The 17,903-nt window shown below is 41.5% G+C and overlaps 1 protein-coding gene across 1 annotated transcript in view; it reads right to left on the reverse strand.

Annotated features, from left to right (window-relative positions):
• LOC121291459 (mannosyl-oligosaccharide 1,2-alpha-mannosidase IA-like) overlaps positions 1-17,903 on the reverse strand; it is a 145,403-nt gene that overhangs the window by 78,589 nt on the left and 48,911 nt on the right. The window contains exons 4-6 of the mRNA XM_041212665.1: positions 16,036-16,116; positions 13,126-13,220; positions 2,387-2,510 (exon numbers count right to left, since the gene is read on the reverse strand). Coding sequence (XP_041068599.1) covers positions 2,387-2,510; positions 13,126-13,220; positions 16,036-16,116 — 300 coding nt within the window. The remainder of the gene's footprint in view (positions 1-2,386; positions 2,511-13,125; positions 13,221-16,035; positions 16,117-17,903) is intronic.

Raw genomic sequence — 17,903 nt, forward strand, 5'->3', positions numbered from 1 at the left:
TCTTGCACTGATTATTTTGGCATCCTGCCCACACACACCTGGATTTGCTTCCCAGTGCTTCTGTTAGTGTGAGACCACCAAGAGATTTTCATCCTTCGACCTCACCCCCATTTACAGTCAGGGCTTCTTATAAGCAGGCATGGCATTAAATCTGGGCATATTTCTATGTGCAATATCATGGAAAACGAAGAGGAGCTATAAAGGACAGAGCAAAGTTGTGTCAAGTAGCACTTAAGGGATGATAGACTGCACTTCATAGAATATATAAACATGGCCATATAAGGGCCTTACAAAAAGTGTTTTTTATGAAGTGTGCACTTTGAAGTGACAATTGCTACGAGAACCCACAGTCACAGTTATCTGTCTGTAATGTTCTACCTGTGGTCATTATAGTCTTGACTGCACTCAACTTTTATGTCATAAAGTTACTTTAGACAGCCACAAAGTGATTTCTGTAACCAATAACACCGCAGGATGGACATCCACTTTACAGGAGAGTTAGGGAACTAATCAAGTTTAGCATAGAATCATAGAATTGTATGGTACAGAAGGAGGCCATTCAGTCCACTCCACCTATGCCTGCTCTGAGAGTTGTTCAATTTCCATCCTTGGTCTTTCCTCAAGGCTGTGCAAATTATTCAATTCCTTTCTGAAAGTTATCATTGAATCAGGCAGTGCATTCCAGGTTGCAACTTTACTGCATATTTTTCTTCTGTCACATCTGGTTTTTTTTTTGCTAATTATTTAAATTCTGCACCCACTGGTTATTGACCCTTCTATCACTGGAAACAGTTTCTCCCTATTCACTCTATAAAAATCCTTCATGATTTTGAACAACTCTCTCAAATCTTCCTGTAAACTTCTGTGCTCTAAGGAGAACAGTCCTAGCTTATCTAGTCTCTCCACATAAATTAAACCTCTCATCCCTGGTACCATTCTAATAAAATTATGTCTAAAGTGCAATATCAGTTGTGGCTCAGATGGTCGTAATCACACTTCTGAATCAGGAGGTTGCAGGTGATTACGTTACATTACAACGGTACTCCATTGACAGTAAAGCGCTTTGTGACATCTTCAAGTCCTGAAAGATGTGATATAAATGCAAGTCTTTCTTTTTCTTTAAAGTATGCTGCCTGGGCTTGGCACAATACTACAGCTGGGGCCTAACCAATGTCTTATATAGGTTTAGTATAATTTCAGGGGGTTGGTTAGCTCAGTTGGCTAGAAGGTTAGCGTGAGGTTCAGAATAACCCGCAACAGTGTGGGGTCCAATCCCCATTCTGGCAGAGGTGGACTTGGGGCCTGCCTCCTCACCCTGCGCTATAGTAAAGTAATGGCACCTAAACCGCATTTCAGCGACCCTTGAATAATCAAGGATGGTACCTGTAGAAGAGATAAAGCATTATTTCTTTGCTTCTGCACTCTATTTACAAAGCCAAGGGTCTAAAATGCCTTTTTAAAAGCCTTCTCAGCTTGTCTTGCGACCTTCAAAAATTTGTGAATATTCACCCAAGGTCTCTCTGTTCTTGCATCCTTTTAAAACTGTACCAATTAGTTTGTATTGCATCACACCCTGGCAGCAGTGACAAAGGGACCAGTTTTATGACGTTGCTGGCGTTCCTAACGTCCAGGGTCAACTGCTAAGATAGGCTTCACTTCCTGAACATAGGTTGAGTGACAACATGCAAAAGATTCTACACATCCACACAAGTTGTGCTAGAGTTATCTTGGTGCTTTCAAGCACTGAAGTCCAACCCTCTCTGACCTCTGCAGGGAAGAAAATTATGTCAAGCAATGCCTTGGGTGAAAAAGTCAAATCCTTGCTCCCAAGGATGACTCCACTGAGAATGGCTTGAAGAACAAAGGGCTGCTACCTTTAATCCACATGCCTTCAACAGAGCTGTCATCAAGCAGACCAAAGCGGATCATTTCATTGCTTCGACAGGTCTGGAGCAGTTTAGCAGCATGTCACATATCACATATGGTTGTAGTCTGTTGTGTCCTTCAAAACCTTGCCATACAAAAAGGTTGCACTTGGGACATTTTTGGGTAGGGAACTGTAACTGCTTTGGAGGCAGAACTACATGGAGAAAAACACAAACACAATTTTCAATCAAAAAAGATTCATACAAAAATACCAGCTGGAGATTTATGCTTTACTTGCTCCACAGCTTGAGACTTCTCAGCCACTAAAATAAACAGGTAGCAAATCTGGAGTTGGTGAGTGTAGAGATGAAAAATTCCAGCCTCTATCTCCAGGGTATCAATGCTGAAAGCATGTATTGGTATTACACTATAGTATAGAAAAAGAAATTGAATACTGAAGCTTGACTATAAAAGTTCAGCAACTTTGAAAATCTATGATTGCCAGTTTTTCATTATTTACCTTTTCAGCAAACTTTGGGTTGCCTGACACCTCACTCAGGTGCACGAACTCCAGGTGTAAGGTGCCAAGCTCTGCCAGAATGCTACTTCCCCCTGAGGCCCAGCCCCAGTTCCGACCAACTCCACTGCAAAACACATATGAAAATGTTAATGTTGCCATTTAGGAGGAAGCTATGATCAGCAAAACATTAGCAAGGAGCACCTACCTTGGCAGATCTAATTTTGGAACACAACATAAAGAATTTGGAACAAACAATAAATAAGTCAAAAACAAGTGAATGTATTTTTACTGGAGTTATTGTCCTTTCTCCATTGGTAGGGGAAATCACAAGACCACAAGAATTGGATAGATAGTGGCCATAAAAGGGATAGGAAAAAGGGAATAACTGAATCACAACATTGAAAAACAGAGCAGTAATTATAACAAATCAGTGGTGTGGATGAGCTACATATAAAGAGAATGAAAGCAAGTTAGGATTACAGCCATCCTGTATCTTCTCGCTTTATTCTATTAACTAACAATATACTATTAACACTGTTCAATGGACAAAAACATCAGTCCAGCTTCTTACTGGAACAATAAAAACAATTCAAATCATCCCACAGCAGTAGGATTAATTTTGCATCTGGAATATTTGTGTCCTCAGACAAGCAAAGTCCCTGGAAGCATCCCCAGTTTAGAAAATCCATACCCAAATGAATACCCTAACTATAAACAACTGCATGGGATTCAAATCAGGAGCCTTGTGATTTCAAGTTATCCTGTCTTTGGTCAATCAAATAGGAGGGGCTGTGCAGCAGAACAGGTTCATATTGGTTGGGGAGATATAAATTTCCTGTCTTCAACAAATGGAAGGGGTGAACTTAGTGCTCTGTAGCCACTAGGCTCATATTCAGCCACTCCACCCTCCCCACTGAGTCCTTGGAGAGCAGACAGTTTTCTTGTGAAATTCAGTTGAAGAGAGAACGGCCCCAGAGTTAAAACACCTGAGTAATCAGGCTACTGGTAGCCAGACTGACTGGAGTTGCACCGTGTGGATGTTCCAGGAGCCAGATCAAACACACTCCGTGGCTTCAGTGGTCACGTGAGCATTGGGCTCTGCATCCCCAATTCAGTATCGCAAACATAGTCACCCTACTTGTTGTGCTATAAAATACTTTGGTTCTATGCTTCAATACTTTCAACTTATTTGTCATTGTTTCTGTGGAAACATATATGCATTTTAAGATCTGTTAACATTTATTATACCACTTGCAAATCATATCAACAGATCTGTATAATAGCAATTTCATTCCAGTGATACTAATTAAACTGCTGCACAACAGATAAACATCTTCTTGGATGAGCATACACCTTGATTATTTAAATCCAGAAAGTTTAGTAAACTCCTTAAAGCCGAGTAATCTTACTTCCTCCCTACAAAAGTTTCTATTAGTACTCTTCCTTCTGGAACGTGCTCCTGTAAAGGAGGTTTACTTTTTTTTTCACAAAGACCCTCTTGTACTGCCTCTCTCATGCTCTGAACAGACTTCACCCATTCCCCATTAAAGCTGATCTTTTCACTGTTAAGGAAAAATGCCTTGGGTCAGTGTCCCCTGTGATAATATTTAAATTATCAAGTAGTAATGTCAAGTGATAGCAGGCATGCATGCATCAGGTTCCACATGGTATGAATTGTTTTGAACAAAATAAATAACCAAGTAATAGAATGTGCACTCTATACAGAGTCTGGTAGACAGAAAAGTGTGTGTGGAGCATGTGACTTAAAGAAAGAAGAACATCCTAAAAGGTACATAAACTTTCATATTCATTCTACATACCTCATTAATAAAGAAGTACCAAGTTATACTTCAAGGGAATATGGAAGATTCTTTTTGGCAAGAACCCCAGCCATCAGTAAAGACAGTAAACAGTACCCTTAGTGATCATGGATGAAATCACTTTGATAAGAAGGCAGGAAATAATGCTAAATAAGCAGGTGGTGGAGGCTTTATGGACAGTATTAAAAAATAGAACCACAAAATTGTTACAACACAAGAGACCATTCAGCCCATCGTGCCTGTGCTAGTTCTCCAAATGAACCATTCACCTAGTCACTTCCCCACCTTCTCACTGGAACCTTGCACATTCTTCTTTTTCAGATAATAATTCAGTTCCCCCTTGATTCAATCTGCCTCCATCACACATTCAGGTAGCGCGGTTGAGATCTTAATCACGCACTGCGTTAAAAAAATTCCATATCTATTGTTTCTTTTGTCAATTACCTCAAATCTGTGCCTCATAGACTCAGACGTTTATAGAACAGAAGGAGGCCATTCGGCCCATTGTGTCTGCACCAGTCAATAAAGATCTGATGACACTAATCCTATTTTCCAGTGCTTGGCCCATAGTCTTCGAGGCTATGGCAACACAAGTGAATATCTAAATACTTCTTAAATGTTATGAAAGTTTCTGACTCAACCCCCCTTTCAGGCAGTGAGTTCCAGACTCCCCCCACCCTCTGGGTGAAAAAATTTTTCTTCAATTCCCCTCTTAGCCTTCTACCTCTTAGCTTAAATCTATGCCCCTTGGTTATTGACCCCTCTACTAATGGAAAAAGTGCCTTCCTATCCACCCTATCTTTGTCCCTCATAAGCTTATACAGCTCTATCAGGTTGCCTCTCAACCTTCGCTACTCCAAGGAAAACAACCCCAGCTTATCCAATCTTTCCTCATAGCTCAGACCCTCCAGCCCAGGCAGCATCCTGGTAAATCTCCCCTGCACCTTCTCCAGTGCAATCACACCTATTCAATATGACCACCAGAAAAGCACGCAGTACTCCAGTTGTGGCCTGACCAGCATTTCATACAGTTCCAGCATAAATTCCCTGCTCTTGTATTCTATGCCTCGGCTAATAAAGGCAAGTATCTCATATGCCTTCTTAACCACCTTATCTACCTGTCCTGCTACCTTGAGAGATCGGTGGATATGCACACCAAGGTCCCTCTGATCTTCAGTATTTTCCAGGGTCCTACCTTTCATAATGTAATCCCTTGCCTTGTTAGCCCTCCACAAGTGCATTACCTCACACTTATCTGGGTTGAATTCTATTTCCCACTGCTCTGCCCACCTGACCAGTCCATTGACATCGTCCTGTAGTTTACGGCTATCCTCCTCACTATTTACCACCCTACCAATTTTTGTGTCAGCCACGAACTTCTTGATCATACCCCATATGATCCACTTAAGTCCAAATCAGTTATGTACACCACAAACAGGGCCCCGGCACTCAGCCCTATGGAACCCCACTTGAAACAGGCTTCCAGTCACAGAAACATCCCTCTACCATCACCCTCTGCTTCCTGCCTCTCAGCCAATTTTAGCTCCATTGTGCCACTTTGTCTTGGATCCCATGGGCTCTTACTTTCTTGACCAGTCTGCCATGAGGGATCTTATCAAAAGCCTTGCTAAAGTCCAGGTAGACCACATCAAATGCATTACCCTCATCAACACTCCTGATTACCTCCTCAAAAAATTCAATCAAATTTGTCAAACATGACCTTTCCTTAACAAATCCATGCTGACTATCCCTGATTAATTCATGTCTCTCCAAGTGCAGATATATTCTGTCCCTCAGAATTCTTTCTAGTAACTTCTCCACCATCAAGGTTAGACTGACTGGCCTGTAATTTTCTGGTCTATCACTTCCTCTCTTTTTTAATAATGGGACAACGTTAGCAGTCCTCCAGTCCTCTGGTACCTCACCTGTAGCCAAGGAGGATTTGAAAGTTACTGCCAGGACCACTGATAACTCTTCCCTTGCCTCCCTCAACAGCCTGGGATACATCTCATCCAGGCCTGTGAATTTATCCACTTTTAAGACCACTAAACCTGCTAACATGTCCTCTCTCTCTATGTTAATTTCCTCTGCCCTGATGTCTATACCAGTGTGTCCTTTTCCATTGTGAAGACCGATGCAAAGCACTCATTGAGGACTGTACCCACATCTTCCATGTCCACACACACCTTACCTCTATGGTCCCTAAACAAAAACAGAATTACCTGGAAAAACTCAGCAGGTCTGGCAGCATCGGCGGAGAAGAAAAGAGTTGACGTTTCGAGTCCTCATGACCCTTCGACAGAAGTTCTGTCGAAGGGTCATGAGGACTCGAAACGTCAACTCTTTTCTTCTCCGCCGATGCTGCCAGACCTGCTGAGTTTTTCCAGGTAATTCTGTTCTTGTTTTGGATTTCCAGCATCCGCAGTTTTTTTGTTTTTATCTCTATGGTCCCTACTTGGCCCTACTCTTTCTTTAGTTATTCTCTTGCTCTTTATATATTTAAAAAACCCCTTCAGATTTTCCTTTATTCTACCCATCAATGCTTTCTCATGTACTCTCTTAGCTTTCCTAATTCCTTTTTTAAGTTCCCCCAGAACTTTTTTTACTCCTCCAGGGACTCTGTCGTATTGAGCCCTCGATATCTGCCATAAGCTTCTCTTTTTCTCTTAATCGTAACCTTCATATCTCTTGACATCCAGGGTACTCTGTGCTTGGTCTCTCCCTTTGTCTTTACGGGAACATATTTGCCCTGTACTCTCACTTTCCTCCTTGAATGCCTCCCACTGCTCTGACACAGTTTTATCTGCAAGTAGCTGCTCTCAGTCCATTTGGGCCAAAATGCACCTCATCTTAGTAAAATTAGCCTTTACCTAGTTCAGAACTTTTATTCCCAGCCCAACCTTGTCCTTTTCCATGGCTATCCTAAATCTAACTGACTTATGGTCACGATCTCCAAAATGCTCCCCGACTGATATGCCTTCCACCTGCCCTGGCTCATTTCCAAATATTAGGTCCAGAACTGTCCCCTCCCTTGTTGGGCTATGTACTGCCTATAAAAGTTCTCCTGGATGCAACTTAAGAATGTTGCTCCCTCCTACCTTGCACACTAAAACTATCTCAGTTAATATTTGGGTAATTAAAATCCCCTACTATTAGTGCCTTATACACTTCTCTGAAATTTGACTACATATTTGATCCCCTATCTCTCCCTGACTGTTTAGGGGCCTATAGTACACACCCAACAGCGTGTTTGCCTCTTTTGTGTTTTTTATTTCTACCCATATGCCCTCATTTGATTATCCTTCGAGGATATTATCCCTCATTACTGCTATAATTGATTCCATGATCAATATTGCGGCCCTCCTTCCTCTTCTATCCCCTTCTCTATCTCGTCTGAATACCCTATAACTAGGAACGTTGAGCAGACCAATCCTGCCCTTCTTTTAGCCAAGTCTCGGTCATAGCTATATCATCATACTCTCACATTCCTAACTGTGCCCTCAGCTCATCTGTCTTATTCCTCAAGCTCCTTGCATTAAAATATATTCCATTTAGCCTTGCTAAACTCACTTCTTTCTTATCATGCCTATGTTTTCTCTGCCTACCAGACTCATTTACTCGCATTTTAACTTCTAATTCCATCTCAGCTTCTCTCCCACCTGAATTACTTTTCACGACCCCATCCCCTGCCAATTTAGTTTAAATCCATCCTAACAGCATTAGCAAACTCCCCGTGAGGATGTTGGTCCCGTTCCTGTTCAGATGTAACCCATCCAACTTGTACAGGTCTCACCTGCCCCAGAAATGGTCCCAATGCCCCACGAATCTAAAGCCCTCCCTCCTGCACCATCTCTCCAGCCACGCATTCATCTGCTCCATCCTTCTGTTCCTATACTCACTACCATTGGCACCGGGAGTAACCCAGAGATTACCCTCTTTGAAATCCTGCTTTTCAATTTTCTACCTAACTCCCTAAAGACTGCTTGCAGGACCTCATTTTTCTTTCTACCTATGGCATTGGTCCCAACATGGACCACAACCTCTGGCTGTTCACCCTCCCCCTTCAGAATGCCCTGCAGCCATTCCGTGACATCCGTAACCTTGACACCCAGGAGGTAACATACCATCCTGGAGTTGCGTCTGCTGTTGCAGAAGCGCCTGTCTACTTGCCTCACTAATGAATCTCCTACCACTACTGCCTTTCCACACTTCTTCCTCCCCCCGAGCAGCTGGACCACTCACAGTACCACGGCCTTGGCTCTGGTTGGCCTCCACAGAGGACCGTCACTCTCACCGTTTTCCAAGGCCGAAGAGCAGCTTGCGAGCGAGATGCACTCAGGGGATTCCCTCACTACCTGTCTACCGGTCATCCATTCCCTCTCTTTCCGCATTCCCTTAAGCTGCAGGGTTGTAAAAAAGACCTAATAATCTCTATAATGTTATTAGAAATTATTTTAAAATAGAGTTTAGTGGTTGGGGGCGGGGGGGTGGGTGTGTGTGTGTGTGTGTGTGTGTGTGTGTGTGTCTGTGTCTGTGTGTGTCTTAATTGGATTAAAGCCAGCTGATCTGGAGGTTTTGATGTATAGAAGTAGGTTTGAAATGGTAATTAGGTAAACATAGGGGAATAGAAGGTGAGGTGTAAAGGGGGCAATTTGCATTTTTAAATAGACCATTCAAAAGAGCGGGTGAAATATTACGCTTAACAGGCGAAGCTCAGAAACAATGTGTTTATTTTATTTAAAAGCTTACTCGTAAAGTCGGTACAATGAAAGAGTTTTGTTAGATTTAAAATTTAAAAAAAACCTACTGACAATGAGAATTTGCATTCAAGGAGGAAAATATATATAAAGGTAGAGAAGACTGTTGGTAAAAGTTGGAGGGATTCTAAGATCTAAAGCCTCCAGCCTGTAAGCCAAGTCTATCTGCAAAGACCCAGAGCTGAAAGAAATTAATTTTGAATGCGACTGTCCAGGGTGTGCTTTGCCAGGGGTCTGTTTAAATCTGTGTGCTTTACTGTTACCTTACTAGGGGCCCAACAGAGTCAGATTAATTAGGGGATTTTTGTAGTCATTATAGTAGTAATTTTGTAGACACAGGTATGTGCATACAATCTTTCTTGTATTAACAAATGCTCAATTTAGTTTTATAAAAACCTCTTGAGACTTGTCTTATTACTACTGAATTCAAAGTTCGCATCTCGAAACATACAAATTGCAAAATGGGTTATGACAGCTGTTACACGCTTCCCTCTGGGACTTGAACAACTCAGCCCTTTACCATCAGCTGTGTCATATTAGGAGTGACTAGGTCCTGAAACGTGCTATCCACGAACCTCTCAGCCTTGTGAATACACCATAGTGCCCCCAGCTGCCACTCAAGCTTCAAAACCTGGAGCTCGAGTTGCTCCAGTCGGAGGCACCTCCTGCACATATGATCATCCAGGCCACCAGGAGCGACTAGGATTTACACATAGTGCAGAATGTGCAAATCACGGGACTGAGCTCCCCAGACATATCTTAACTAAATAGAATATGGACCCTTGCTTTTATTTTACCTTTACCCCTACTTGAGTATAGACTAGATGCTAGATCCTCTAGAGATACTCGTTCCTCTAGGTGCTTCTGACTGCCTGTCCCAGGGTCCTCCTCTCGCACTCTCCTCTAGATGCTGCTGACTGCCCTCTTGTTCTTGATCCTACCACCAGTGGAAATAGAAATAGAAAATAATTGAGTACTGTATTGTGCATGGACCCCCTGGTAGAAGGTATGAAGTGGTAGATTGTATAAATGCAGAGATGAGACAAGCATGTAGCAAAGATAGAGTGGTTTTAATAGTGGATTTCAACTTCCATACAGATTGGGATAAGCAGACTTGCACATGTCAGAAAGGCAACGAAATTAAAGTGTGTCAGGGATAGTTGTCTGCAACAATTTTGTCCTAGCGCAAATAAGGGGCAGTGCCATATTACATTTAGTAATAAGAAGCAAGATTTAGTTAACAGCCTAATGATGCGTCAACAGTTATCTAATAATGATAGAGTTCAATGTAGCATTTGAAAGGGAGAAAGGCAGGACACCTACTAAGATTCTAGATTTAGGTAAGGCTGGTTTCAATGAGATGAGACAGAGACAGTCCACAGTAAACTGGGAAAATCTGTTAATGGGTAAAAAAAAAAAGGATCAGTAGGAGTCGTTCAAAAACAAATTTGTGATACAGAATCAATTTATACCCCTAAGGGGGAAGAACTCTATTTGCCAAAAAAGACAGCCATGGACAACTAAAGAGTAAGAGACAACACAAAACTAAAAGATAAAGCTTACAAAAATGCAAAATTACAACCACACTTCTCCAGTGCGATGAAGAAACACTTCTATATGCAAACAGTGGTAGAAGTTTGGAACACTCTTTAGCAAACAGCAATTGATCCTAGATCAATTATTAAACTTAAAACGGAGATGAATAATTTTTTGTTATCCAAAAGATATTACGAGTTATGGGCAAAGGCAGATCAATGGAGTTAGGTCACAGATCAGCCATGACCTCACTGAATGGTGGAACAGGCTTGAGGGGCCAAAAGGCCTACTCCTGTTCCTATGTTCCTAAGGAATGCTCAGTCATGACAGTAATGTTCTGTGTAGGTATGCAAATCTGCAAAAAGTAGCTTCACATGTTTTGATTATTTATTCTTAAGACATGAGTAGTGCAGCAGTGCTGCCTATATTTTTCGCCTTGAGTTGCCTGAGAAAATGATGACAGGCCTTCAAGAAATGCTGCAATAAAAACAAAGTGCAGGAAAAACTCAGTAGGTCTGGCAGCATCTGTGGAGAGAGTAACAGAGTTTACATTACAAGTAAAATATATACGGAAGTCATATTCGACTTGTAATGTTAACTTTTTCTCTTGCCACAGATGCTGCCAGACTTGCTGAGTTCTTCCAGCATCCAAAGAATTTTGCTTTTACTTCAAGAAAAATGTGGTAGCCACATCCATCCAGGCAAGTGGCACGTACACCAATACACTCCTGATTTCAGCCATGTAGATATCAAATAGCCCTCGAAGGATAAGAAAGTGAGCCACTTGTTGCAGAGTACTCAGGCTCTAAACTGCGTTTCTAGCCACAATGTAGATATGGCTAGTCCAGTTAAACTGGTAAATGATCACACCCTCAGGACGTTGATGATGAGGGAACTGGCAATGGGATGTTTCATTAATTGGCATCCCATCAACCACCTTAAACATTCACTCAGTCCACAGTCGCAGCAGTATGTACCATCTACAAGATGAACTGCAACAACTCACCGTGGCTCCTTTGACAGCACCTTCCAAACCCGCGATCTTTACCACCTAGAAGGACAAAGGCAGCAGACACATGGAACACCATACGATCTGCAAGGTCTCCTCTATCTCACAAACAATCCTGACTTTGGACTATTTCGCTGTTGCTGGATCAAAAGCCTGGAACTCCCTCCCTAGCAGCATTGTGGGTGGTATCTATACCACATGGACCGTAGCAGTTAAAGTAAGGATAAGCAATAAATGTTTGTCTTGCCAGCGATGCTCAAATCCCAAGAATGAATTTTAAAAACCTTCAACCTCCTTACAAAAAAGGCTAAGAATAAGGCAATCTTGCTGCAGCCATACAGGGCTTTGGTGAGATGACACCAAGTGCACTGCGAACAGTTTTGGCCTCCTTACCCAACAAAGGATAGACTTGCATTATAGGGCATGCAACAAAGGTTGATTCATGCAAGGAGAGGACTGTCTTAAAAGGATTGAGAGGAAAGGACATACTGTTCTCAGGAGTTTAGGAAAGTGAGAGGTAATCTCACTGATATGAATAGATTTCTTAGAGGGTATGACAGGGCAGAAGCTGAAAGGCCGTTTCCCATGTCTAAAGAGTTTAGAACTAGGGGATTTAGTCTCAAGAGAAAAGGGTCAGCCGTTTAGAACTGAGATGAGGAGAAACTTCTTCGCTCAGAGGATTGTGAATCTTTGAAATTCTCTACTCCATAGGGCTGAGAATGTAGGCTATGATTGAGATAATAGCTTTTTGGGTACTGAGGAACAGGGTGGGAAAGCAAGAATTGAAGTGGCAGTCCAGCCATGAACATATTGAATGGCAGAGCAGACTTGAAGAGTTGTTTGGCCAATTTTTGCTCTTATTTGGAGGAAGTGAATGGAGTTAGAGACCAAGTTGTTTGTAGTGAAAACAAGTTCAGCCTGGAGAAAAGGATGATAGTGGATGGAAACTGGTTGGGACTCTGTTCAGGGAAGAACTAGAAAGCTCACAGGCCGCCTGGCAGGAGATGGAGGTGTTAAGAGAATCGATGTCCATTGTGAAAAAGAGATGGTAGGGCCAGGAAATTTGAATTAGTTAAGTGATGGAGGTCATCAAGTGAGATGCAGATGTAGGTAGGATGGAATGGTTGATGGGAGATAAAAATTAAGTTGTGATAAGAGGAAAAGGTTCTGTGGGGCAGGAGCAGGTTAAAACAGTCTAATGGGATAGTCCTGTTTGTGGTCCTTGGGGAGTAGGTGGAAGTAGGCTATGCAGGGTTGGAGGTCTGAGGGTGGAGGTTGTTGGGGAGGAAGATCTCTAGAGAGGAGGTCAGTGAAGCTCTGGGAAAAAATTATTTGAGGGTCAGTAGTGGAGTCATGATCCAGAGGGAGATATGAGGAATTAAGAAAGTGGTGCATGAATGGCAACTTGGAGTATGGTGCAATTGCCCTCTCATTCCTATTGCCTACATAGTAGCAAGTGATGGGGAATCATCAACCATCCACACTGAAAGTTCCTTTTTGTTTTAGATATTTTAAGAAAAAAGGGTTCAAATGTCTTTTGAGGAAGATATAACGGTGTTAAATATTATTCTAATGCAATTCACCTTGAATGTATTACGTTTGAATTAGGATACCTACCTACGGAGGTTTATCAAGGCCCAGGGGATGCCTGTCGGGGTGTTAAATGCCGGTAGTAGCTTCTCTCCTAATTCAATTGCTTTCATCTTGAATAACTGCAACAAAGAGAACACGATAATTGAGGCTGTGATGCCAAAAAGTAAAAAAAATCTCAACGATAATACATCGTACCATATGGTTGCTAAATTTGTTGATGACACAAAGATAGGTAGGCCAAATGTGAAATTGTCCATTTTGGCAAGAAGAATAAAAAAGCATACTATTTAAATGATGAGAGATTGCAGAGCTCTGAGCTTGAGAGAGATCTGGGTGTCCGAGTACATGAATCACAAAAGGCTAGTGTGCAGATAAATCAAGTAATTAGGAAAGCTAATAGAATGTTATTATTTATTGCAAGGAAAATTGAATACAAAAGTAGGGAGGTTATGCTTCAGTTGTACAGGGCACTGTGTAAGGAACATAGCTTTTTATTTTCTGTTGACTCCGAATTAAAATTACAAGGTCTGCAGTTTGAGAGACATGGAGATATATACAATGTTGCAGTCCTGGAACAGAGCGTGCCATGAAAGACAGGATGGTGCCAGAAAGGAGTCCTGGACAAGGGAGCTGCCTGACAGCATTTTAACTGGCTCCTGACCAGGGTTTGGGTGCGGTAGCAGTGCAGCAAAAAGCTCCTGGCCTGCAAAGAGAAAACATCTAAAGTCCCTTTTCCTCATATCTCTATAACCTGCTCTGTCTCTGAGGAAACCCCTGTAAAGAGGCAAAGGGGAAAACCACTGTTAGAGACATTGAAAGGCAAGTGCTCAACCAGTGAACTAAATATTGAAAGTCCTGGAAGAGTGCCTCATGTCATCAACATGAACTGAAAGGAATTTGGAAGATATCGATCAAAATCAACCCATCAAATCCTGCACTCCAGAATGGTACTATTGAAATGTTTTATCCACCTTGTGTGTGTGTGTGTGTGTGTGTGTATATAAGGATTTAAGAAGTGGGTAGAGTTTAAGTTATGGTGTTAGAAGTTAGCAGTTCATACTTCTCTCTTTGGCACTGATTAACGACAGTTTGTTCAATAAACAGCTGTTTACTTAAGTTTACAAACCTGGTGCTGGTATTCTGTTAACCTAAATTAAACAGTTAGATAGAATTGGGACAATCTGGCGATTTGATCAAATTTGTCATGGCTCAGGGAACAGTGGGGCTTGATATTACCCAGTGAGTCATGACAACTGATGAAACCACATCTCGAGTACCATGTACAATACTGGTCTCCTTATTTGAGGAAGGATGTAAATGCGGTAGAAGCAGTTCAGAGAAAGTTTACTAGACTAATACCAGGAATGGGTGGGTCGTCTTATAAAGGAAGGTCTGTATAAGCTAGGTTTATATCCACTGGAGTTCAGAAGAGTAAGAGGAGACTTGACTGAAACCTATAAAGATCCTGAGAGATCTTGCCATGGTGAATGTGGAGAGGATGTTTCCTCTTGTGGGAGAATCTAGAACTAGGGAATCACTGTTTTAAAATAAAGGGCTGCTCATTTAAGACAGAGATGAATTTTTTTTTTCTCTCGGAGGGTCACGAATCTTTAGAGCTATCTTCCTCAAAAGCCAGTGGAAGCAGAGTCTTTGAATATTTTTAAGGCAGAGCTCGACAGATTCTTGATAAGCAATGGGGTGAACCCACCATTCCTGGTATTTGTCTGGTAAACCTTCTCTAAACTGCTTCCTTCCTCAAATAAGGAGACCAATGCTGTACATGGTACTCCAGATATGGTTTCACCAGTTGTCACGACTCACTGGGGATAGTGCGCTGTAATATCAAGCCCCATTGTTCCCTGAGCCATGAGAAATGTGAAAAAATCTGATCAAACCACCAGATTGCCCCAACTCTGTTTAATTTAGGTTAACAGAATATGAGCACCAGGTTTGTAAACTTAATAAGTAAATAATTGTTTATTGAACAAACTTATCAGGGGTAGGTGGAAATGTGGAGTTAAGGTTACAATCAGATCAGCTATGATCTTATTGAATGACAGAGCAGGCTCAAGGGGCAGAGTGATCTACTCCTACTCCTAATTCGTATGTTCATCTATTCTATTCTAAAGATTGCAATGACTGACCTATTCCATAGACAATAGGCCCACCTCTTCACTTCTGGACAGAGAAACAACATCTTTCACAAAAGCTAGTTGTTCTTTCATGGCTTTGCTTATGGAAACTGAAGGTAAGAGGAAGCTTCCCCCTAAGAACATTAGTGATGCTGTGAGTAAAGGTACAACTGTTATAGCCTCTGAATCTTCACTTTGGTGACAGAAATATGCAACTACAGGTGTAACTGTTGCCACAGAACACTGTACCCCAAATAATCTTGTAAGAGGGATCTGGAAAAAATGGCCATGGATACAAGGTTAAATGAAAGAAATTTAAAAGGGAGCAAGAGGTTATTCTCCATACAGAGTTGTGAAGCTGTGGAATTCACTGCCATGGTTAGTGGTTGAGGCAGAAACTATTCTAGATTGATAGGTGAATTTAAAAAAGATGAAAGGATATACAAGAACAGTACATACGAGTAGAATTATCTGAGGATAAACCATGATATGAGCTGTTTGGGCAGAATGGTCTTATTTCACTTTGTAACATTGTATATTACTAAGCCGATGACAGATGTCATTAACTAGTTCCTGACCCTTGTTACTGGGTTGTTTCCCTGTCATTAACAGATTAAGCCATCAAACTTGCGCCAATTTCATCATTTTCAGTTTTTTCCCTCACATAATTGCACATTAAATGACTTTAATGTAATTGTTTGAGAACAGGATTCAACTGCAAAAAAATGCAATTTTCTAATATATCAGTTAAAATTCTCTCAAGAAACTGCATACAGTGTCAAGCAAACATGTTGTGCCTCACCTCATCACCAGTCAAGTAATATGCTGACAGCAGCCCACCAACAAAACGGATGGTCACTTCAAAGACAGATACTTCTCCATTCTGAAAGGCAAAAAAGAGGAGCAAAGTTTATAGTATATTATAAATACAACCTACAAAACCTCCCTAATCTACTGGTTTCAATAACTAAGTCACAAAAAAGGTTACATTTTATAGTGAATGACAAAGTATCGAGTATTATTTATAATCAGGTTAACTCATTGATACAATATATGGGGTGGAAACTTGCAAATAGCACATCGCATAGTCAGTCTAAAATTGACATTGGTATGTGAACGGCCAGCACCTCTGCGTACAGAGGCAGCTCACATTGATACAGAAGGATATAGGACGATCAGCCTTGTTGAGAGTGACTTGAAGTTAAATCCCAGGAAGAGGAGTATGCCAGGGTGATTGCAACAACTAGACTCAGCTCCTTCTGGATCCACAGGAACATTTCCTTGAAAAAATTCTGAAAAACTCAATCTCGTTCTGATTACATTCACACTGCCCAATTTCTCTAAGATGGTCTAAACAATTATTAGGCTCATCATCTATACATTTAAGAGTTGGACATTTTCCAAGTGTCTTTAGGGCTCAGGACCTTTGCCCTAAAATTGGAACAAGCTGTACAGGCCAATTTCTACTCCTGTCAATGTAGGAACTCATTTCCTGTGTGCTTACCAACATTCTATTAAATGTGTTAAGTGTCTTCTGGTCACTGGCCATTTCAAAAAAATATATACTCTATATTCTATGCACACTCAGAACTAAGGTTTACATTAAATTAATACATGCTTGAACTGTCAATCTGAAAGCTTGCAATGATCCTGTTCAACTACTTTGACAGCCTCTTTAACCAGCATAAATGATAAACTGTAAGCCAATTCAGCAATGAATTAGACCATTTCTTTGCAAAATGGAAAAACAATGTTGAAAAATGAAAACAAGACTTAGCATCAGCTACATTTTGTAATGCATAAAGTGAGGGCATTAAGAATTCCAGCCAATATTATGCAAGGATGTGTTGTATACACCAAAGGTGAGAGTTACTAAGTCCTTTCTTTCTTGGTAGGTGTAAGTTGTCCAGACTTTGCTACCGTACAGCAACGTGCTGAGGATACAGGTCTTGTAGGTAAGCATCTTGGTCCTGCAGGTCAGTTTATTGTTCTCCCATGATGATTTTGTTAGTTGGCCGAAATTAGTGGCTGGCTTTCCAATGCATGTTCTGAGCTCTTCGTCAAGAGACAGGTTGTCTGCCATCATAGATCCATGATAGCAGAGGACACATTCTTGGCATTACAAGGAAAGAAAGTCACCAGTGAAGCAGTCCTTTCTAGGGCAAACACGCCAAGCATGCTAGCTCTAATCAAACAAAGAAGCTTCATTGGCTTGGGCATGTGCACAGAATGGAACATGGCCACATCCCTAATGAGATGCTACACATGGATGTAGCCCATGCCAAGAGACCAACAGGGTGCCCAAGGGTCTGATGCAAGGATGCTTTCAAAAGAGACATGAAAGTCCTCAACATCAATTACAATAAGTGGGAAATTCTAGCTGATGATTGATGCAAATGGTGACCCCAGCTGTGGGCAGGAGTTCACCACCACAACAATAAATGGTTTCAGAAGCTCCAAAGCATACGCCAGCCCTGCAAACAAGGCATCAGCAGAGATCATCCCGCATCACCAACAAGGGACAACTTTGCCTGTCACTTATGGCAGACCTTTCCTTTCCAGAATCAGCTTGTTCACCCATCAAGAGGTGCAGATGATCTCATCTGATCCTACCAAAGTTCTGAGGCTGAAATCCCATCATCTTTTGCAGATGGAAGGATGCCAATCAAT

The sequence above is a fragment of the Carcharodon carcharias genome, chromosome 19, assembly GCF_017639515.1.
Source record: "Carcharodon carcharias isolate sCarCar2 chromosome 19, sCarCar2.pri, whole genome shotgun sequence".
In the NCBI taxonomy this organism is placed as follows: domain Eukaryota; kingdom Metazoa; phylum Chordata; class Chondrichthyes; order Lamniformes; family Lamnidae; genus Carcharodon; species Carcharodon carcharias.